Source organism: Hyla sarda, assembly GCF_029499605.1.
Source record: "Hyla sarda isolate aHylSar1 chromosome 1 unlocalized genomic scaffold, aHylSar1.hap1 SUPER_1_unloc_2, whole genome shotgun sequence".
NCBI classification, from domain to species: Eukaryota; Metazoa; Chordata; class Amphibia; order Anura; family Hylidae; genus Hyla; species Hyla sarda.
Genome location: NW_026607581.1, coordinates 846179 through 871173, shown reverse-complemented (window position 1 = coordinate 871173; position 24995 = coordinate 846179). Strand labels below are relative to the sequence as shown.

Genomic DNA, 24995 nt, shown 5'->3' with positions numbered 1-24995 from the left:
TGGTCGGAGGTCAGGAGGTCACTGTCCTATGTCACACACCTTCTCTTACCATCCTATTTTAACTATAGTCAGTTATTCTGATGCCAACTAGGTGTTTACCCCGACCACTGGAGGGCGCCAAATATCATGACTCCAGACAATAAACAGTTACACATATAAGGGATTTGGTGACACCGCACTGGAATCACTGATAAAGGGATCATCCATCTGGGATATTTCCACACACGATCGAGAACTTCTGCGTCCTACTAATCCCAAGCATTTCCTCACATCACCTTCTGTTATATACATACGTATACGCTTATTGTGAGCGGCTTTACCTCATCTCACCTTCTCTCATAGTGGACTGAGGACATCTAGACCTGATATTCCTTCATTGTATGTATCCCACTGCGAACAAACCATTGTGCCTCCCCTCAGGGGGTGTAAAGACCTTCACTCAGAGCAAACATGGCGGAAACATTACAACAACGAGACACAAACAAACCATTGTGCCTCCCCTCAGGGGTGTAAAGACCTTCACTCAGAGCAAACATGGCGGAAACATTACAACAACGAGACACAAACAAACCATTGTGCCTCCCCTCAGGGGTGTAAAGACCTTCACTCAGAGCAAACATGGCGGAAACATTACAACAACGAGACACAAACAAACCATTGTGCCTCCCCTCAGGGGTGTAAAGACCTTCACTCAGAGCAAACATGGCGGAAACATTACAACAACGAGACACAAAAACCATTGTGCCTCCCCTCAGGGGTGTAAAGACCTTCACTCAGAGCAAACATGGCGGAAACATTACAACAACGAGACACAAACAAACCATTGTGCCTCCCCTCAGGGGTGTAAAGACCTTCACTCAGAGCAAACATGGCGGAAACATTACAACAACGAGACACAAACAAACCATTGTGCCTCCCCTCAGGGGTGTAAAGACCTTCACTCAGACCAAACATGGCGGAAACATTACAACGAGACACAAACAAACCATTGTGCCTCCCCTCAGGGGTGTAAAGACCTTCACTCAGAGCAAACATGGCGGAAACATTACAACAACGAGACACAAACAAACCATTGTGCCTCCCCTCAGGGGTGTAAAGACCTTCACTCAGAGCAAACATGGCGGAAACATTACAACAACGAGACACAAACAAACCATTGTGCCTCCCCTCAGGGGTGTAAAGACCTTCACTCAGAGCAAACATGGCGGAAACATTACAACAACGAGACACAAACAAACCATTGTGCCCCCCCTCAGGGGTGTAAAGACCTTCACTCAGAGCAAACATGGCGGAAACATTACAACAACGAGACACAAACAAACCATTGTGCCTCCCCTCAGGGGTGTAAAGACCTTCACTCAGACCAAACATGGCGGAAACATTATAACAACGAGACACAAACAAACCATTGTGCCTCCCCTCAGGGGTGTAAAGACCTTCACTCAGAGCAAACATGGCGGAAACATTACAACAACGAGACACAAACAAACCATTGTGCCTCCCCTCAGGGGTGTAAAGACCTTCACTCAGAGCAAACATGGCGGAAACATTACAACAACGAGACACAAACAAACCATTGTGCCTCCCCTCAGGGGTGTAAAGACCTTCACTCAGAGCAAACATGGCGGAAACATTACAACAACGAGACACAAACAAACCATTGTGCCTCCCCTCAGGGGGTGTAAAGACCTTCACTCAGAGCAAACATGGCGGAAACATTACAACAACGAGACACAAACAAACCATTGTGACTCCCCTCAGGGGTGTTAAGACCTTCACTCAGACCAAACATGGAGGAAACATTACAACAACGAGACACAAACAAACCATTGTGCCTCCCCTCAGGGGGTGTAAAGACCTTCACTCAGACCAAACATGGCGGAAACATTACAACAACGAGACACAAACAAACCATTGTGCCTCCCCTCAGGGGGTGTAAAGACTTCTTTGACATGGTCACATGACACTTCTCTGTGCTTTTTGTACTTTAGTTCACATAAAGCGTTGGAGGGATCATAGGTGAATGGATCCGCGTCACACTGGGAATTATTGTCCCGGAATGTTACATAATTGTCCAGAATCTGGGCAGAAAGCCAATCTGGTCTCCAGGGTTGGGACGACACTATGTCGGGAGTTTGAATCCTGACGTGGATGTTGCCCCTCCAGGTGCCCACGTTATAGACCCTTTTCATCTGGAACACGTTGTTTGTGGTAAAGGGGATGGAAAAGAGGGGCCCCGAGCAGAGAAGGCTGAGGGAGAAGCCTCTGAGGAGAGACCATATGTTACCGCTGTGCCTCGTGTGCAGGCTGTGCAGCCGTAAGGAAGGAGGTAGAAGCAGCCACCGGGACAACAGAGGCGGCCATCTTAGATTGCTGTATGGAAGAAATGGCTAATACCCAGAGAAGAAATTAACCAAATGACAGGATGGGCAGGGAGGTGACCTGCAGCCCTTCACCATACAAACACGCCTCCTTCCATAGACCTGCATTGAGAGGGCGTGACGGAACGAGGGGCATGGCTGTGACACAACCCCCTGTGACACAACCACTGGGGCAGCAGAGTACCCCTTTAATGGGTTAATTATTAGCGGTGAGTCCTGGCTGCGTATAGCTCCTAAGCTCTAAATCCCATATGGGACGCAGGGCGTAAATGTACTGCATGTTCTTAACCCCTTAAGGACCAAGGACGTATGAGTACGTCCTTGGTCCCGCTCCTGTGATATAACGCGGGGTCCCACGGTGACCCTGCATCATATCACGGCGGGCCCGGCGTCATAGTGAAGCCAGGACCCGCCGCTAATAGCGCGCGACACTGATCGGGGTGCTGCGCGCTATTAACCCTTTAGCCGTGCGCTAAAAGCTGAGCCACGCGGCTAAAAGTGAAAGTAAAAAGTGCCGGTTAGCTCAGTGGGCTGTTCGGGATAGCCGCGGCGAAATCGCGGCCTCCCGAACAGCTTACAGGACAGCCGGAGGGTCCCTACCTGCCTCCTCGCTGTCCGATCACCGAATGACTGCTCCGTGCCTGAGAATTATCGATCACTGGTTTCCTATGAGAAACCATTGATCAATGTAAAAGATCAGTGTGTGCAGTGTTATAGGTCCCTATGGGATAATAATGATCAATGTAAAAGATCAGTGTGCGCAGTGTTATAGGTCCCTGTAAAAGATCAGTGTGTGCAGTGTTATAGGTCCCTATGGGACCTATAACACTGCAAAAAAAAAAAAAGTGGAAAAAAAAAAGTGAAGATCATTTAACCCCTCCCCTATTAAAAGTTTGAATCACCCCCCCCCCTTTCCCATAAAAAAAAAACACAGTGTAAATAAAAATAAACATATGTGGTATCGCCGTGTGTGGAAATGTCCGAATTATAAAAAAATATCATTAATTAAACCGCACGGTCAATGGCGTACGCGCAAAAAAATTCCAAAGTCCAAAATAGTACATTTTTGGTCACTTTTTATATAATTTAAAAATGAATAAAAAGCGATCAATAAGTCCTATCAATGCAAAAATGGTACCATTAAAAACTTCAAATCACGGCGCAAAAAATGAGTCCTCATACCGCCCCATACGCGGAAAAATTTATAGGGGTCAGAAGATGACAATTTTAAACGTATTAATTTTCCTGCATGTAGTTATGATTTTTTCCAGAAGTCCGACAAAATCAAACCTATATAAGTAGGGTATCATTTTAATCGTATGGACCTACAGAATAAAGATAAGGTGTCATTTTTACTGAAAAATGTACTACGTAGAAACGGAAACCCCCAAAAGTTACAAAACGGCGTTTTTTTTTTCAATTTTATCTCACAAGCCATCATATGGATTTTTAGGTGCAAAATTGAAAGAGTTATGATTTTTTAAAGGCAAGGAGCAAAAAACGAAAGTGCAAAAACGGAAAAACCCCGGTCCTTAAGGGGTTAAAGGAGTTCTGTAGTAAAAAAAATAACCAACGGATAGGGGACAAGTTATAGATCGCAAGGGTCTGACTGCTGGGACCCCCTGCGATCTCTTGTACGGGGCCCCGACAGTCCACAGGAAGGGGGCGTACCAACCCCTGCACATATGGCGGCCAAAACGCCCCCACCATGTATCCCATAGAAATACATGGAGGGGGAGCTTCGGCAGCTGCTTCCAGTGGGGGTCGGATCGCGCGCTTGCTGCAAACTGCCGTGACCCCGTACAGGAGATCGCGGGGGATCCCAGCTGTTGGACACCCGCAATCTATAACTTATCCCCTATCCTTTGGATAGAGGATGTTATTTGTCACTGCACTAGTCTTTTAAGGGTTAATAACATCCCCAATAATCCTGATCTGATGGTGACCGCACACACATACCTGTATCTGTAGAGGAGCCGTGTGCTTACAGGACCTGCGATGATGTCACCGTCATGTGATCAGTCACATGGAGGAGGAGTCACATGATCAGGGGCTGCTGCTCTGAGAGATCTCCACACACAACACAACAGCAGTGACTGCCCCACCAGGACCTGCTCTGTATCTGCTACATGCTGGAGGTGTAGGACCTGTGATGATGTCACAATCATGTGACCAGTACATTTGGGGGCAAAGTTTAGCAGTATAAATATGACTGTGGGTAAAGGACCTGTGGGGAGGATCATGTGACAGTTGTGGGCGGGGTTGTGTAGTGCTGGATAGAAGAGATTGTAGTTGAAGGACCTGTGATAATGGTCATGTGACAGCAGAGTCCTGCATACACTGAGCAGATGAGCCTAGAGCAGCAGCCCCTGATCATGTGACTCCTCCTCCTCCTCCATGTGACTGATCAAATGACGGTGACATCATCGCAGGTCCTGTAAGCACACGGCTCCTGTACTGTCTGCAGGTGGAGGTATATAAGGGTGTGGTGACATCAGGAGCGCTGGGGGAGGGGACATTACTATTAACTCCTTCAGGTCCACAAGGTTTTATGACTTAAGGAAGAAGATCACAAGATCCAGAACTTTCTATGTAGTTGTCTCTTTCTCTGTTGTTGTTTCTATTAGCAGCCGCCATTTCTCATCGTCTCCTCTTCTTCCCTTCAGGTTTCTCCAATCCAGGATCCTCTGCTGATATCTTCTATATAAGAGACTTCTCCTGGATGACCCATCAACCATGGAGAGAGACAGGAACAAGATGGCCGACAGGATCATAAACCTCACCCTACAGATACTCTTCCGGCTTACTGGAGAGGTGAGGGATTCTGGGAGTGATGTCACATGACCTCATTCTTATCTATGTAATAACAGATGGATATGACTGGAGAGGTGAGGGATTCTGGGAGTGATGTCACATGACCTCATTCTTATCTATGAAATAACAGATGGATATGACTGGAGAGGTGAGGGATTCTGGGAGTGATGTCACATGACCTCATTCTTATCTATGTAATAACAGATGGATATGACTGGAGAGGTGAGGGATTCTGGGAGTGATGTCACATGACCTCATTCTTATCTATGTAATAACAGATGGATATGACTGGAGAGGTGAGGGATTCTGGGAGTGATGTCACATGACCTCATTCTTATCTATGTAATAACAGATGGATATGACTGGAGAGGTGAGGGATTCTGGGAGTGATGTCACATGTCCTCATTCTTATCTATGTAATAACAGATGGATATGACTGGAGAGGTGAGGGATTCTGGGAGTGATGTCACATGACCTCATTCTTATCTATGTAATAACAGATGGATATGACTGGAGAGGTGAGGGATTCTGGGAGTGATGTCACATGACCTCATTCTTATCTATAAAATAACAGATGGATATGACTGGAGAGGTGAGGGATTCTGGGAATGTATGTAGTGATATTAATGTGTCTCTCCATACACAGGATTACACAGTAGTGAAGAAGTCCTCTAGTGGGCGCTGTCGGGCCCCTGTGTGTGAAGGATGGGGAAGAACCCTGAGCCCAATCCCGGGGCCCCCACCTCACTCCCTGATACATGAGGAAATGGATGAACAGAAGATCCTAGAACTCATCAACAAGATGATGGAGCTGCTGACTGGAGAGGTGACCCTGCTGGGACATTATACAGTAATGGAGGGGTCTGGTGATGACTGGAGAGGTGACACTGCTGGGACATTATACAGTAATGGAGGGGTCTGGTGATGACTAGAGAGGTGACACTGCTGGGACATTATACAGTAATGGAGGGGTCTGGTGATGACTGGAGAGGTGACACTGCTGGGACATTATACAGTAATGGAGGGGTCTGGTGATGACTGGAGAGGTGACACTGCTGGGACATTATACAGTAATGGAGGGGTCTGGTGATGACTGGAGAGGTGACACTGCTGGGACATTATACAGTAATGGAGGGGTCTGATGATGACTGGAGAGGTGACACTGCTGGGAATGCTGGGACATTATACAGTAATGGAGGGGTCTGGTGATGACTGGAGAGGTGACACTGCTGGGACATTATACAGTAATGGAGGGGTCTGGTGATGACTGGAGAGGTGACACTGCTGGGACATTATACAGTAATGGAGGGGTCTGGTGATGACTGGAGAGGTGACCCTGCGGGGACATTATACAGTAATGGAGGGGTCTGGTGATGACTGGAGAGGTGACACTGCTGGGACATTATACAGTAATGGAGGGGTCTGGTGATGACTGGAGAGGTGACACTGCTGGGACATTATACAGTAATGGAGGGGTCTGGTGATGACTGGAGAGGTGACACTGCTGGGACATTATACAGTAATGGAGGGGTCTGGTGATGACTGGAGAGGTGACACTGCTGGGACATTATACAGTAATGGAGGGGTCTGGTGATGACTGGAGAGGTGACATTGCTGGGACATTATACAGTAATGGAGGGGTCTGGTGATGACTGGAGAGGTGACACTGCTGGGACATTATACAGTAATGGAGGGGTCTGGTGATGACTGGAGAGGTGACACTGCTGGGAATGCTGGGACATTATACAGTAATGGAGGAGTCTGGTGATGACTGGAGAGGTGACCCTGCTGGGACATTATACAGTAATGGAGGGGTCTGGTGATGACTGGAGAGGTGACACTGCTGGGACATTATACAGTAATGGAGGGGTCTGGTGATGACTGGAGAGGTGACACTGCTGGGACATTATACAGTAATGGAGGGGTCTGGTGATGACTAGAGAGGTGACACTGCTGGGACATTATACAGTAATGGAGGGGTCTGGTGATGACTGGAGAGGTGACACTGCTGGGACATTATACAGTAATGGAGGGGTCTGGTGATGACTGGAGAGGTGACACTGCTGGGACATTATACAGTAATGGAGGGGTCTGGTGATGACTGGAGAGGTGACACTGCTGGGACATTATACAGTAATGGAGGGGTCTGATGATGACTGGAGAGGTGACACTGCTGGGAATGCTGGGACATTATACAGTAATGGAGGGGTCTGGTGATGACTGGAGAGGTGACACTGCTGGGACATTATACAGTAATGGAGGGGTCTGGTGATGACTGGAGAGGTGACACTGCTGGGACATTATACAGTAATGGAGGGGTCTGGTGATGACTGGAGAGGTGACCCTGCGGGGACATTATACAGTAATGGAGGGGTCTGGTGATGACTGGAGAGGTGACACTGCTGGGACATTATACAGTAATGGAGGGGTCTGGTGATGACTGGAGAGGTGACACTGCTGGGACATTATACAGTAATGGAGGGGTCTGGTGATGACTGTAGAGGTGACACTGCTGGGACATTATACAGTAATGGAGGGGTCTGGTGATGACTGGAGAGGTGACACTGCTGGGACATTATACAGTAATGGAGGGGTCTGGTGATGACTGGAGAGGTGACACTGCTGGGAATGCTGGGACATTATACAGTAATGGAGGAGTCTGGTGATGACTGGAGAGGTGACCCTGCTGGGACATTATACAGTAATGGAGGGGTCTGGTGATGACTGGAGAGGTGACACTGCTGGGACATTATACAGTAATGGAGGGGTCTGGTGATGACTGGAGAGGTGACACTGCTGGGACATTATACAGTAATGGAGGGGTCTGGTGATGACTGGAGAGGTGACACTGCTGGGACATTATACAGTAATGGAGGAGTCTGGTGATGACTGGAGAGGTGACACTGCTGGGACATTATACAGTAATGGAGGGGTCTGGTGATGACTGGAGAGGTGACACTGCTGGGACATTATACAGTAATGGAGGGGTCTGGTGATGACTGGAGAGGTGACACTGCTGGGACATTATACAGTAATGGAGGGGTCTGGTGATGACTGGAGAGGTGACACTGCTGGGACATTATACAGTAATGGAGGGGTCTGATGATGACTGGAGAGGTGACACTGCTGGGAATGCTGGGACATTATACAGTAATGGAGGGGTCTGGTGATGACTGGAGAGGTGACACTGCTGGGACATTATACAGTAATGGAGGGGTCTGGTGATGACTGGAGAGGTGACACTGCTGGGACATTATACAGTAATGGAGGGGTCTGGTGATGACTGGAGAGGTGACCCTGCGGGGACATTATACAGTAATGGAGGGGTCTGGTGATGACTGGAGAGGTGACACTGCTGGGACATTATACAGTAATGGAGGGGTCTGGTGATGACTGGAGAGGTGACACTGCTGGGACATTATACAGTAATGGAGGGGTCTGGTGATGACTGGAGAGGTGACACTGCTGGGACATTATACAGTAATGGAGGGGTCTGGTGATGACTGGAGAGGTGACACTGCTGGGACATTATACAGTAATGGAGGGGTCTGGTGATGACTGGAGAGGTGACATTGCTGGGACATTATACAGTAATGGAGGGGTCTGGTGATGACTGGAGAGGTGACACTGCTGGGACATTATACAGTAATGGAGGGGTCTGGTGATGACTGGAGAGGTGACACTGCTGGGAATGCTGGGACATTATACAGTAATGGAGGAGTCTGGTGATGACTGGAGAGGTGACCCTGCTGGGACATTATACAGTAATGGAGGGGTCTGGTGATGACTGGAGAGGTGACACTGCTGGGACATTATACAGTAATGGAGGGGTCTGGTGATGACTGGAGAGGTGACACTGCTGGGACATTATACAGTAATGGAGGGGTCTGGTGATGACTGGAGAGGTGACACTGCTGGGACATTATACAGTAATGGAGGAGTCTGGTGATGACTGGAGAGGTGACACTGCTGGGACATTATACAGTAATGGAGGGGTCTGGTGATGACTGGAGAGGTGACACTGCTGGGACATTATACAGTAATGGAGGGGTCTGGTGATGACTGGAGAGGTGACACTGCTGGGAATGCTGGGACATTATACAGTAATGGAGGGGTCTGGTGATGACTGTAGAGGTGACACTGCTGGGAATGCTGGGACATTATACAGTAATGGAGGGGTCTGGTGATGACTGGAGAGGTGACACTGCTGGGACATTATACAGTAATGGAGGAGTCTGGTGATGACTGGAGAGGTGACACTGCTGGGACAATATACAGTAATGGAGGGGTCTGGTGATGACTGGAGAGGTGACACTGCTGGGACATTATACAGTAATGGAGGGGTCTGGTGATGACTGGAGAGGTGACACTGCTGGGACATTATACAGTAATGGAGGAGTCTGGTGATGACTGGAGAGGTGACACTGCTGGGACATTATACAGTAATGGAGGGGTCTGGTGATGACTGGAGAGGTGACACTGCTGGGACATTATACAGTAATGGAGGGGTCTGGTGATGACTGGAGAGGTGACACTGCTGGGACATTATACAGTAATGGAGGGGTCTGGTGATGACTGGAGAGGTGACACTGCTGGGACATTATACAGTAATGGAGGGGTCTGATGATGACTGGAGAGGTGACACTGCTGGGAATGCTGGGACATTATACAGTAATGGAGGGGTCTGGTGATGACTGGAGAGGTGACACTGCTGGGACATTATACAGTAATGGAGGGGTCTGGTGATGACTGGAGAGGTGACACTGCTGGGACATTATACAGTAATGGAGGGGTCTGGTGATGACTGGAGAGGTGACCCTGCGGGGACATTATACAGTAATGGAGGGGTCTGGTGATGACTGGAGAGGTGACACTGCTGGGACATTATACAGTAATGGAGGGGTCTGGTGATGACTGGAGAGGTGACACTGCTGGGACATTATACAGTAATGGAGGGGTCTGGTGATGACTGGAGAGGTGACACTGCTGGGACATTATACAGTAATGGAGGGGTCTGGTGATGACTGGAGAGGTGACACTGCTGGGACATTATACAGTAATGGAGGGGTCTGGTGATGACTGGAGAGGTGACATTGCTGGGACATTATACAGTAATGGAGGGGTCTGGTGATGACTGGAGAGGTGACACTGCTGGGACATTATACAGTAATGGAGGGGTCTGGTGATGACTGGAGAGGTGACACTGCTGGGAATGCTGGGACATTATACAGTAATGGAGGAGTCTGGTGATGACTGGAGAGGTGACCCTGCTGGGACATTATACAGTAATGGAGGGGTCTGGTGATGACTGGAGAGGTGACACTGCTGGGACATTATACAGTAATGGAGGGGTCTGGTGATGACTGGAGAGGTGACACTGCTGGGACATTATACAGTAATGGAGGGGTCTGGTGATGACTGGAGAGGTGACACTGCTGGGACATTATACAGTAATGGAGGAGTCTGGTGATGACTGGAGAGGTGACACTGCTGGGACATTATACAGTAATGGAGGGGTCTGGTGATGACTGGAGAGGTGACACTGCTGGGACATTATACAGTAATGGAGGGGTCTGGTGATGACTGGAGAGGTGACACTGCTGGGAATGCTGGGACATTATACAGTAATGGAGGGGTCTGGTGATGACTGTAGAGGTGACACTGCTGGGAATGCTGGGACATTATACAGTAATGGAGGGGTCTGGTGATGACTGGAGAGGTGACACTGCTGGGACATTATACAGTAATGGAGGGGTCTGGTGATGACTGGAGAGGTGACACTGCTGGGACAATATACAGTAATGGAGGGGTCTGGTGATGACTGGAGAGGTGACACTGCTGGGACATTATACAGTAATGGAGGGGTCTGGTGATGACTGGAGAGGTGACACTGCTGGGACATTATACAGTAATGGAGGGGTCGGGTGATGACTGGAGAGGTGACACTGCTGGGAATGCTGGGACATTATACAGTAATGGAGGTTCTGGTGATGACTGGAGAGGTGACACTGCTGGGACATTATACAGTAATGGAGGGGTCTGGTGATGACTGGAGAGGTGACACTGCTGGGACATTATACAGTAATGGAGGGGTCTGGTGATGACTGGAGAGGTGACATTGCTGGGACATTATACAGTAATGGAGGGGTCTGGTGATGACTGGAGAGGTGACACTGCTGGGACATTATACAGTAATGGAGGGGTCTGGTGATGACTGGAGAGGTGACACTGTTGGGACATTATACAGTAATGGAGGGGTCTGGTGATGACTGGAGAGGTGACACTGCTGGGACATTATACAGTAATGGAGGGGTCTGGTGATGCCTGGAGAGGTGACACTGCTGGGACATTATACAGTAATGGAGGGGTCTGGTTATGACTGGAGAGGTGACACTGCTGGAACATTATACAGTAATGGAGGAGTCTGGTGATGATTGGAGAGGTGACACTGCTAGGAATGCTGGGACATTATACAGTAATGGAGGGGTCTGGTGATGACTGGAGAGGTGACACTGCTGGGACATTATACAGTAATGGAGGGGTCTGGTGATGACTGGAGAGGTGACACTGCTGGGACATTATACAGTAATTTAGGGGTCTGGTGATGACTGGAGAGGTGACACTGCTGGGAATGCTGGGACATTATACAGTAATGGAGGGGTCTGGTGATGACTGGAGAGGTGACACTGCTGGGAATGCTGGGACATTATACAGTAATGGAGGGGTCTGGTGATGGCTGGAGAGGTGACACTGCTGGGACATTATACAGTAATGGAGGGGTCTGGTGATGACTGGAGAGGTTACACTGCTGGGACATTATACAGTAATGGAGGGGTCTGGTGATGACTGGAGAGGTGACACTGCTGGGACATTATACAGTAATGGAGGGGTCTGGTGATGACTGGAGAGGTGACACTGCTGGGAATGCTGGGACATTATACGGTAATGGAGGGGTCTGGTGATGACTGGAGAGGTGACACTGCTGGGAATGCTGGGACATTATACAGTAACACCACTGGAGGGGTCGGGGTGATGACTGTATCATTATGTGTCAGGTTCCTATAAGGTGTCAGGACGTGGCGGTCTATTTCTCCATGGAGGAGTGGGAGTATGTAGAAGGACACAAGGATCAGTACAAGGATCAGGTCATGATGGAGGATCAGCAGCCCCTCACATCACCAGGTAATAGACATGACTATATACACACGTCCTCTCATTATTTGTATGTAAAGAATGAATTCAGTCTCTGTATGTGTTCCCTACAGTCAGAGCCAATAGGAGAACAGCACCAGAGAGGTGTCCCCGTCCTCTTCTTCCACAGGATGATCAGGTAGATGGAGATATTCCCTATGATCTGTAGAAGGGCTGTGAAGCTCTTGTGGTCAGTCCCCTCACCCTCCATGACTCCTCATCTCCTGCTCATCTATAACATCCCACGTGACTTCTCCTACTGTCTGATGACTTTTACTATATTTCTTCCACATCTTATGAATCAGGGTCAAGATCTGAACAATATTAATGCTCCAGAGACAGATGTGAGTGGTGATGAGCAGTATAAGGAGGACATTCCAACAGGAAAAGATCTGAACAATATTAAGGCTACAGATTTGAAGGAGGAAGAGACAGATGTGAGCGGTGATGAGCAGAATAAGGAGGACATTCCGACAGGAAAAGATCTGAACAATATTAAGGCGACAGATATGAAGGAGGAAGAGACAGATGTGAGCGGTAATGAGCAGAATAAGGAGGACATTCCGACAGGAAAAGATCTGAACAATATTAATGCTACAGATAGTGAGGAAGAAGAAGAGACAGATGTGAGCGGTGATGAGCAGTATAAGGAGGACGTTCCTACAGGTAACCGCCCAGGTGAGTAGTAACAACTTAATATAGAGAAAAGTCGCAGATTCTTCTGCTGTAATAATTGTGTAGAATTTTTTAATCTCTCTGTCCTGTCTCTTGCTGTATATTCTTCTATTCAGCCAAAGTGCAAACTAATGGGGCCCATGAGGCACCTCTTTAACTGTCCCAGGGGATCATTTTACACTGTGGTTAAGGGGTTTATTGTCATTTATTATTCACTGTAACATATGTAATGCCATTTGTTGTTCTTCTGTGCCAATGGTTCTGTTACACCACACCTCTACGGTTCCTTCTAGGGATTGCCTGGTTTTGTACTATTCTTGCTGTTTAAGGGTAGTGGTTGGGTAATCTCCTCCGGTCATGAGTTTCCACGTGTTTCACTGAGGGATCCCGTTCCTATAGGTACCCATCTAGTTATAGTTGCTGTAGGATTCCCCTGGAGGCCCCTCTTTACGTGTAAATTCTTTCCCTTTCGTTTAAGCCCAGTTGATTGGTTTATGTCGGGGGTCTGGGGTGGGAGTTCTAGCCACCCACATATCCGAAAAAAGTGGAGTCCTTTACCCAATTTATGGCCGCCCCTATTCTATTCTGTGGATTGGTCTGTCTGGGGATTTTTTTTTTTTCTGTTCTTGCCCTTTTTCGGGTTGTCTTTGTTTGTTTCTGTGTTTTTGCCTCCCCCCCCCCCCATGTTCTTCTCATGATGTCAGATCCTTTTCTGTTTTACCTTCCTTGTATTTCTGGTTCCATCCAATGTTTCCTCCTCGCCTTCACCTATCTTTGGTCCTCTTGTCCATCATGCTCTCCTCACCCTCATAGCTATTTTCTCCTCAGTATATGTTCCCCGCTGCTCTCTCTTGCCCCCCGGGGGACGTTATCTCACCATGTGTAAGTTGGTGATGTGGAATGTTAAGGGTTTATGCTCCCTACAAAAATGCATAAAAATTCTGCGCTTTTTGAAACGCCTGCATCCGGACATGGTCCCTCTCCAGGAAACGCATTTAACGGAGCAGGATTTTCAGAGAATGCAGAAGTTGTGGGTGGGCAAGGTGTTTGGCAGCCCAGTGGCGGACGGCAAATCGGGAGTTGTAACGTTGCTTCACAAGTCTTTCTCGCACCACATCCTCTCACACGAAAGGGATGACGAGGGGTGTTTTTCTCATTTTCAACTAGTCCGTAATGGTACCACATATCACGTTTATAATGTTTATGCTCCTAGTGGTGATAACTCTTCCTTCTTTGCATCTTTAGCAGATACAGTCAATAGGTCTAATGGACCGCACACCATCCTGGGAGGCGACTTAAATACAGTGAATAGATCATAGACGCTCAGCTCACATATCTATCATCCCAAATCAGAGTGACAGGGTCCTCCCTCCTTTCCTGACACAGACGGGATTGATAGACTCTTGGCGGCACTTCTCACACGTACAGGGTTCATGGTCTCGCATTGACCATTTCCTAGTCAGTCCTCTTGTGTGCTCTCGCTTGAGAGAAGTGGACATACGGGACCTGGTCATTTCGGATCATGCACTGGTGGTCTTGGAGCTCCTGCCATCATGCACAAAGGGTTCTGACATCTTGTGGCGGTTTTTGTCTTATTTAACGAAAGATGAATCTTTTCTAAGTTTTCTCAGGGGGTGGCGGCTGGAATTTCAAACGGACAATGCATCCCACATTGACAATCCCTCTCTGTACTGGGAAACTGCTAAGGCGGTACTTAGGAGTCAAATTATGTGTTATAGTAACTCCGTCAAAAGGAATACTCTGGAGGGTCATGCAATGGCAAGCGCAGCCTTAGCGGAAGCTTACTCCTGCTTTTTAGAGTCCCCCACCGTAGATCATAAACTCAAGTGGCAGGCAGCAAAATCCTTGTATGAACTCTGGTTGGATAGGAAAGAGAGAATCCATAGGTCTCACTTTGAAGTAGTTATGTTTTGGCAGGGAAATAAGGCGGGACGTTTGCTAGCACGTATAGTGAAGGAGTCACGCATGTGTAATGCATGCGTAATGCAGGTAATGCATGAGCCGCACTCAGTTAATGGCGTCTTGGACTCCTACTATGCTGCTCTCTATTCTTCCCCGCTCTGAGGAAGGGACGCCGTTTCTGGAGGGGCTCACCCTACCATCTTTATCTGATGAGCAGCAGCAGGAACTCAACGCAATGTTCCAGTGGAAGAAGTAGCCACTAGTATATGCGCTGTGGCAAATGGGAAAGCGCCAGGGCCAGACAGCTTTCCTGGCAAGTTTTACATTAACGTACTCCCCAATCCTGACAAGGACCCTTTAGAACCTGGTTGTTATCGCTCTGATCAACCAGGATGGGAAGTTATTATCTAAGATCCTGGCAGATCGCCTGGCTAGATTTTTACCTTCCCTTATTGGTGACCATCAAGTGGGGTTCGTGAAAACCCGTTCGGCGGTCATGAACATTAGGAGGGTACTGGCAGTATTGGACAGTGTTTGGGGCCAGTCCCAGACAGCAACCCAACCCGCATTGTTTGCTTTGGATGCTGAAAAAGCTTTTGACAATGTTCGGTTTGACTGGCTGCGGCTGGTCCTGACAAAGTTTGGGATTGTAGGTCGATTTAGCTCCTTTACAGACTGCCTATGTGATGGTCTCAGGGCTAGGGTACATACCCCAGGCATCTTATCCACTCCCCTCCAGTTTGCGAAAGGAACACGTCAGGGTTGTCCCTTATCGCCTTTATCGCCGCTATTTGATCTCCTCTGATATCTACAGGGGTATAGCCAGGGGCACCCAGGAGATCAAATTGTCCATGTGTGCCGATGATGTATTACTTTACCTAACCACCCCAAGGAGGCTGTCCCTAAAATTCTGAACTTTCTATCTTATGCCGGAAGCTTTACGGGCTACAGGGTCAATGTCGCCAAGAGAATGCTTTGGGTGCAACTCCTCCTGGGTGGTGTCTTGATACAAATGCCTTGGGTGTTACAGTGGCCTCTGCTTCCATAATGTATCTAGGCATTCGCATTGGGAAGACTCCTGACATGCTTTATTCACTCAACTACACACCCCTCTTTCAGCGTATTTTTGTGGAGTTGAAGCGCTGGGACCCCTTGCCCTTATCTTTCCTGGGTAGATGCCATCTCGTTAAAATGATTAGTTTCCCCGCTTGTTGTACCCCTTGCAAACTCTCCCACTTCTACTTCGGCATGATGACATTAGACGCCTCAACGCAGCCTTTTAATGCTTCCTATGGCAGGGCGAGCTTCCGCGCATAGCTTTACAGAAGCTCATGCTTAGCAAGGTTGAGGGGGGAGTTAATTTCCCAAACATCGGGGGCTATAATTTGGCTTGTTTGTTTCGCCAAGCACTTGATTGGCTGCACTCCTCTGACTACTTCTCCAATCTAGCGGTGGAAACAGCGCTGGCCGCCCCATGGTCTCTACCGACACTGCTTCACACTTCATAAGCTATACTTCGGGTAGGGATCAGGGGCTCAGTGCTACTACGAGATACCATAGTGACGTGGAAGGAAGTGCGAAAAGTTTTTGGCCTTCCGTTTCTGGTATCCAAAAGGATGCCCTTGCTTGACCACCCAGAATTCCTGCAGGGTAAATCTTCTCTGTGGTTGAAATTGTGGCTTTCTAGAGGGTCTCGGACGATGGGGGCAACTGATTTGTAGTGATGACTGTAGATGGCTCACCCCTGGAGAAATGTTCTGTGTGTTTGACCTCCCCCTGTCCCACACTCTTTATGCCAATCAGGTAATGCCTTTTGTTCGTCTAGATATCGGAATCTGTCGAAGCAAGCCCCAAACCACATTTTAGATGACATTATAGGCAATGAATCCCAGAGAAGGTCGATCTCTGACTTGTACGCAGCCTTCCGTAACCGCTTCCTAAAACTTGATCCCAAACATGTATTTCGGACGTGGGAAAGATGGACACGGCACACAAACATTACTGACGTAGTGTTGAGCGGGTCTGTACGGAAAAATGTTATCGATGAGAGGTGGAGGGAGACATACTTCAAGGTTGCTCATGCTGCCCTATATGGCTTCAACATCTTGCCCTCCCATAACTTCCCAGATAGGATCACTCATTGCCCTAAATGAAGTACCCCACTTACAAACTTGTATCATGGCATCTGGGAGTGCTAACACTCAGCGATATACTGGCGTCTCATACAATCGTACATATGGGATCATTGGAAGGTGTGGGTCCCTTTTACACCACAATCGCTAATATTTCACCAGTTGCGCCCACCGGAGGGAGGAGGGGAAGGGGAGAAGAGGTTTCCTCGGTTTGTCCATATAGTCCATTTAGTTGCCGTGCGTTGTCCAAATGGTTAGATACTACCACTCCAGATTTGCCTATGCTGATTGCCCAATTGAAATAGTTTCTAGACGTAGATCACTTAGATGCCGAGAGACATTCAGAAACTGGCACTAAACGTTTTTTCTAAAAATGGAAATCCTTTCTTGTTGCTCACTTTGACTCTCGGGGGATCGTTGAGATTGTACGACCATTTAGATACAACCACATGGTACAATGTGGAATCTCGGAGAGGTTCTCTAGGGGTGCTAAGATTTCCAGATACATAATACTAAATACAGGCTGACCATTTATTTTGAGCACTATGGCTCTCGGTTTGGATGCCCTGGGAGTCAGAGGAGCACCAGCAGGGTCCGAGTGAGGCTCCCGTAGCGAGGAGCTGCACTTTATGCTTGTCTACATGGTTTGGGGCCAGGGGAGGAATGTGGTAACTCTGTCTCCCCATCGACGACACCTATTTCGTACCAGATGATGACTGCGCGGTGATCGATGTCAATTTCTCCTAAGATGCCTTAGTGCACTTTTCAAGGACGTTGAGAGACTATGCTATTTTCTACTTTTCGTTTGGGGGAGGAGGGATTTATATTATAGGGATTATGGTACCTGGGTGAAGAAGCTTTATGCGCTCTTTACATTCTCGGAGATGCCATGTTCTCTGCCTAGGGCAGGGCATACCTGTACGCCCTACGCCCGGTCCTGGTATTTAAAACGGGGTCACTCTAATGATAGCGGGGACCCTGGGCCAATGATCAGTGCCGCGCGCTATTAACCCTTTAGACGTGGCGATCAAAGTTGATCGCCGCATCTAAAATGAAAGTGAAAGCTTCCCTGCAGCTCAGTTGGGCTGATCGGGACCATCGCGATAAAATCGCGATGTCCTGATCAGCTAGGATGCAAGCGGAGGCCCCCTTACCTTGCTCCGTCGCGTCCAATCGCTGATTGATTGCTCCAAGCCTGAGATACAGGCTTGAGCAATCGACCGCCTATAACATTTATCCATGCAAAGCTATGGCTTTGCTGGGATCAGTGTAAAAGATGAGTGTGTGCAGTGTTATAGCCCCCAATGGGAGCCATAACACTGCAAAAAAAAAGTGAAAAAAAAAGTTAATAAAGGTCATTTAACCTTGAATTTAACCCATAAAAAAACTGAGTAAAAATAAACACATATGTGGTATCACCACATGCGGAAATGTCCGAATTATAAAAATATATTGTTACTTAAACCGCGCGGTCAATGGCGTACGTGCAAAAAAATTCCAAAGTCCAAAACAGCGTATTTTAGTTTTTCACTTTTTATATCATGAAAAAATTAATAAAAAGCAATCAAAAAGTCCAATCGATACAAAAATGGTACCAATAAAAACTTCAGATTACAGCGCAAAAAATTAGCCCTCATACTGGCCTGTATGCGGAAAAATAAAAAAGTTATAGGGGTCAGAAGATGAGAATTTTTACGGATACATTTTCCTGCATGTAGTCATGATTTTTTTCAGAAGTGCGACAAAATCCAACCTATATAAGTAGGGGATCATTTAACCGTATGGACCTACAGAATAAAGATAAGGTGCGATTATTACCCAAAAATGCACTGCGTAGAAACGGAAGCCCTCAAAAGTTACAAAATGGCTTTTTTTTCTTACATTTTGTCGCTCAATGAATTTTTTTTTTACGTTTCACCGTTGGATTTTTTTGTAAAATGACTGATGTCACTGCAAAGTAGAATTATTGGCGCAAAAAATAAGCCAACATATGGAATTTTATATGCAAAATTGATAGCGTTATGATTTTTAGAAGGTGATGAGGAAAATATGAAAATGCAAAAACGGAAAAACCCTGCATCCTTAAGGGGTTAATAAAAATATACTTAAAAAATAAAAGTGACCAAAAAATCAGCCAGGAAGCATAGGAAGAAGTGGTCTGTGGTCACCACCTGCAGAACCACTCCTTTATTGGGTCTTGCTAATTGCCTATAATTTCCACCTGTTGTCTGTTCCATGTGAAATTGATTGTCAGTGTTCTTCCTGAGTGGACAGTGGGATTGACTTGGAGTGACTTGGAGTTACATTGTGTTGTTTACGTGTTCCCTTTATTTTTATGTATTCAAATATAGGGGGAGATTTATTAAAACCTGTCCAGAGGAAAAGTTACCCAGTTGCCCATAGCAACCAATCAGATGGCTTCTTTCATTTTTAACCTCTGCAAAATGAAAGCAGCGATCTGATTGGTTGCTATGGGCAACTGGGTAACTTTTCCTCTGCACAGGTTTTAATAAATCTCCCCCATAATGTTTATGATTCCGCATGATGAACATCATAAAGGTAAAAATTACCAAACAACAAAAATGCGGATTTTTGGGCCCATCATATACCGTATATACTCGAGTATAAGCCGTCCCCAATATAAGCCGAGGCCCCTAATTTCACCCCAAAAACCCAGGAAAAGTTATTGACTCGACAATAAATAAGCTTAGGGTGGGAAATACATCATCCCCCCATGTCATCATCCCCCCTGTCATCATCCAGACCCCCGTCATCAACACCCCCGTCATCATCGCCCCCGTCATCATCGCCCCCGTCATCATCGCCCCCGTCATCATCCGCCCCCCCCCCTTCATCATCTCCGCCTGTCAATCTCTTCTCAGTGGTCTTCAACCTGCGGACCTCCAAATTTTGCAAAACTACAACTCCCAGCATGCCCGGACAGCCATCGGCTGTCAGGGCATGCTGGGAGTTGTAGTTTTGAAACATCTGGAGGTCCGCAGGCTGAAGACCACTGCGGCCTTCATCATCATCATCCAGACCCCCCTTTTGTTTTCTACTCGCCTGCCCTCGGTGACGTCCCTGCGCATGAACGTCCCTGTGCGTCGTCATCAAGGCAACGTCACTAGTCCGGGGCCGGCCCGGAGGAGAGGGAGAGTTTTTTTTGTTCACTCGAGTATAAGCCGAGGGGGGCATTATACTCGAGTATATACGGTATCTGAAAAAAAGTTATCAAAAAGTCAGATATATGATGGGTAATGGTCCTGATAAAAACTACAAATCACAGCGCAAAAAAATCCTCCTCATACATCCCAGTATACGGAAAAATAAGAGTTATAGGGGTCAGAATACGGCAATTTTATGAATAACTCATTTTGTAAAAAGTATAATAGTAAAATTTATCGTATTTACCACAGAATAAAGAGAAGATTTTTTTTCCATTTTCCTCACAAATAGTAATATTTTGGTTTTGTCGTAGATTTTAGGACACAATAAAAAAAGTGTTATTACAAAGTAAGATTTGTCCCTCCAAAAAAACAAGTTCTCAAGCGGCTCTGTATACGGGAAAATAAGAGTTATGGCTCTGAGGAGAGGAGGAAGAATGACAAATGCAATAGTTTAAAGGTCCTGGGATGTTAAGGGGTTAATACTGATAATAAAATCTGTGTTATTCTCTGCAGATTCTTGTACCAGGAGATCAGAGGAGAATCTTATATCTTCAGATTATAAAGCAGATGATGATATCACACAAGATACATATGAAGAACATTCCATTATCCCAGATACACCCTCAGCCCTTCACAGCCAAGATCTGTCATCTCATCCTTATATACAGGTCCTGTCTTCTCAGTCATCACAGGATGTTCAGCAAAAAAACGGTCACAGAAGGGGTGATGGACATCAACGAGCTCATACAGTAAAGAAACCATTTTCATGTTCAGAATGTGGGAAATGTTTTACTTCTAAATCAAGTCTTGTTAAACATAAACAAACTCATACAGGGGAGAAACTATATTCATGTTCAGAATGTGGAAAATGTTTTACTGTGAAGCCACATCTTGTTAAACATAAAAGAACTCACACAGGGGAGAAACCATTTTCATGTTCAGAATGTGGAAAATGTTTTACTCAGAAATCAAATCTTGTTCAACATCACATAACTCACACAGGGGAGAAGCCATTTTCATGTTCAGAATGTGGAAAATGTTTTACTAAGAAATCACATCTTGTTGGACATCACAGAACTCACACAGGGGAGAAGCCATTTTCATGTCCAGAATGCGGGAAATGTTTTACTATGAAATCACATCTTGTTGAACATCACAGAACTCACACAGGGGAGAAGCCATTTTCATGTCCAGAATGCGGGAAATGTTTTACTATGAAATCACATCTTGTTGAACATCACAGAACTCACACAGGGGAGAAGCCATTTTCATGTCCAGAATGTGGGAAATGTTTTACTAGGAAATCAACTCTTGTTAGTCATCAAAGAACTTGCAAAAGCAATAAGCCATTTTTATGTACAGAATGTGGAAAATCTTTTACTGAGGAATCACATCTTGTTGAACATCACAGAACTCACACAGGAGAGAAGCCATTTTTATGTTCAGAATGTGGGAAAAGTTTTACTCAGCAACATCAGCTTGTTAGGCATCACAGAACTCACACAGGGGAGAAGCCATTTTAATGTCCAGAATGTGGGAAATGTTTCGCTATGAATTCAAATCTTGTTAGGCATCAAAGAACTCACAAAGGCAAGAATCCATGGGAATTCCGGTCTGCCTGCTGATATCGCCCCCCCCCCCCCCCCCATGTTGGCGATCGCGGCAAATGGCCGATCAATTCAGATCAGCCATTTGCCGCTATTCCGGGCTGATCGGGTCTCTGATGACCCAATCGCCCGGAAAATAGGGATGATCGGAGCTGTCAGTGACAGCCCCAATCATCCTAAGGGATAGGAGCACGGTTGCAGTGGTGCCACCCCCTCCTATCCCCTGCCATTACTCAGCAATGACTACTGGCCAATGGCAGTTGAAAACAGGGGGTTACCATGGAGATCCCCCACTCTGCCCACCCCTGGATGTCGGGCAGAGCGGGGGGAGAAGATGGCGGCCGGTACCTGGGGACTTTTATGCGGTGGGGACCGCCGATCATCAGTGGCATCAGCGGAGAGCAGCGGCGCAGGTAGGGAGGCGACGGCGTGGAGCATCAAGGAAGGTTGCAGTAAAGCGATATTTACTGCTGACTGCTAGTGGTTGCCAAACTGCAACTCCCAGCATGCCCAGACAGCCAAAGGCAACATCTGTAGAGTCACAGTTTGGAGACCACTATACAGTGGTGCCCAAACGGTATCCCTCCAGATGTTGCAAAACTACAACTCTCAGCATGCCTAGACTGCCCAGGCATGCTGAGAGTTGTAATTCTCTAACATCTGTCCCTTCAGATTTTGCAATTTTCATCAACATTTTGAAAATTGCTGCTCTACTTTGAAGCCCTCTAATGTCTTCAAAAAGTAAAAATAGGTCAATTTTATGAAGCCAACATATAGTAGACATATTGTATTTGTGAATCAATATATAATTTATTTGGAATATCCATTTTCCTTACAAGCAGAGAGTTTCAAAGTTAGAAAAATGCTAAATTTTCATGAAATTTTGTGATTTTTCACCAAGAAAGGATGCAAGTAACAACAAAAAATTTACCGCTATGTTAAAGTAGAATATGTCACAAAAAAACTATCTCGGAATCAGAATAAAAGGTAAAAGCATCTGAGTCATTAATGCATAAAGTTACAGTGGTCAGAATTGCAAAAAAGGGCTCAGTCCTTAAGGTGAAAAAGGGCTCAGTCCTGAAAGGGTTAAAGAAAATAAAAGTCACAGAAGGGGTGTTGGACATCAGAGATTGTGCAAGTGGGGGGGGGAGACATTTTCATGTTCAGAATGTGAGAAATGTTTTGCTTTAAAATTAAGTCTTATTAGACATCAAAGAACTCACACAGGGGAGAAGCCATTTTCATGTACAGAATGTGGGAAATGTTTTACTCTGAAATCAGTACTTATCAAACATCTAAGAATTCACACAGGATAGAGCCCATTTCAGTGTGCAGAATGTGGTAAATGTTTTCCTTAGAAATCACCACTTATTAGACAAGAATTCACATAGGAGTGAACCCAGTTTAGAGCAATAAATGATGCAGATAAGACATCTATATATTCACCATGTACATAGGATATCTGACATTTATACATATATCATATACTGCATCTCCAAACTTGTTACCAATTGTTAATAAAAGTTTTCTTTTAGAACGTAGTCACCGATCCAGCGATGTCATCACTATAGTTTACATGGTAGGAGAAGAGTGTGGTATATGGTTGTGATATTCACTGCTCCTCATGGAGAAGACCCAACAGGCATAATCCATGGGGAGCTGCTACTGGAGACCCAAACACCTCACAGAGAAGTTCCTCGTGGGCGGAGCTTGAGCTCTTGCAGGAAGGCGGCTTCTGAACTGAGCTTCTTCCTGATCCACTTATAAAGTGACTATAATGCAACTTCCTCAGCTGGAATTCGGCAAAAAAACTAATATCTGGACTGTGGGGAATCAGAGGAACAAACCAACACCTCATTTGTACAATTTAAAGCATTTTTCCCAGATCTAGTTTTGAGGCCTGCAACACAAGCTGAAGCCTGGGACTAAATTTTCAGTTAAATCCTACAATCTGCTCCCACTTACCTTCCTGTGTAGTGAACACCAGGAATCCTCCTCAGCAACACTCCGGAGGCCGGCCTACACTAACTCCAGACTGCTGGGGCAAGAAAACCTCCCCCAAAGGACTGTAATACTAAGTAGTGGTCTCCTCCAGCCCATCCGGGATCTTTGCCTTCATAGCTCGGGGACTCCTCTTCAGAATTAGGACCAATCCTCTTCTTGTCCCCTGTCTGGCTATTTGTGGGGATGGGGGGCTCTTCTGTGCCCCTGAAGTCTGCTCTCCTGCACGTTACACTGCCGCGTTGTTATTAAAGGGGTACCCCGGTGGGGGAAAAAAATTTAGGCTTTTATCTTTGGGGTCATCTGAAGGCAATTGTCTATGCTGTGAAGATACGAGATGGGCAGCACCTGAAACTACGGATACTGGAAGCCTGTGCTAGCATTTCTCCTGCGGTGTATATAGTAGTATATAGCAGTGTATACGGATACTGGAAGCCTGTGCTAGCATTTCTCCTGCGGTGTATATAGTAGTATATACCAGTGTATACGGATACTGGAAGCCTGTGCTAGCATTTCTCCTGCGGTGTATATAGTAGTATATAGCAGTGTATACGGATACTGGAAGCCTGTGCTAGCATTTCTCCTGCGGTGTATATAGTAGTATATAGCAGTGTATACGGATACTGGAAGCCTGTGCTAGCATTTCTCCTGAGGTGTATATAGTAGTATATAGCAGTATATACGGATACTGGAAGCCTGTGCTAGCATTTCTCCTGCGGTGTATATAGTAGTATATAGCAGTGTATACGGATACTGGAAGCCTGTGCTAGCATTTCTCCTGAGGTGTATATAGTAGTATATAGCAGTATATACGGATACTGGAAGCCTGTACTAGCATTTCTCCTGCGGTGTATATAGTAGTATATAGCAGTGTATATGGATACTGGAAGCCTGTGCTAGCATTTCTCCTGCGGTGTATATAGTAGTATATAGCAGTGTATACGGATACTGAAGCCTGTGCTAGCATTTCTCCTGCGGTGTATATAGTAGTATATAGCAGTGTATACGGATACTGAAGCCTGTGCTAGCATTTCTCCTGCGGTGTATATAGTAGTATATAACAGTGTATACGGATACTGGAAGCCTGTGCTAGCATTTCTCCTG

At 46.5% G+C, this 24995-nt stretch overlaps 1 protein-coding gene across 1 annotated transcript in view; it reads left to right on the top strand.

Annotated features, from left to right (window-relative positions):
* The window catches only part of LOC130298059 (zinc finger protein 436-like), a 178073-nt gene extending 156260 nt beyond the window's left edge, over window positions 1–21813 (top strand). The window contains exons 2-7 of the mRNA XM_056550952.1: window positions 5048–5195; window positions 5842–6021; window positions 12251–12377; window positions 12461–12525; window positions 12692–13064; window positions 20797–21813. Coding sequence (XP_056406927.1) covers window positions 5118–5195; window positions 5842–6021; window positions 12251–12377; window positions 12461–12525; window positions 12692–13064; window positions 20797–21806 — 1833 coding nt within the window. The 5' untranslated portion in view covers window positions 5048–5117 and the 3' untranslated portion in view covers window positions 21807–21813. The remainder of the gene's footprint in view (window positions 1–5047; window positions 5196–5841; window positions 6022–12250; window positions 12378–12460; window positions 12526–12691; window positions 13065–20796) is intronic.
* Window positions 21814–24995: the final 3182 nt, after the last annotated feature.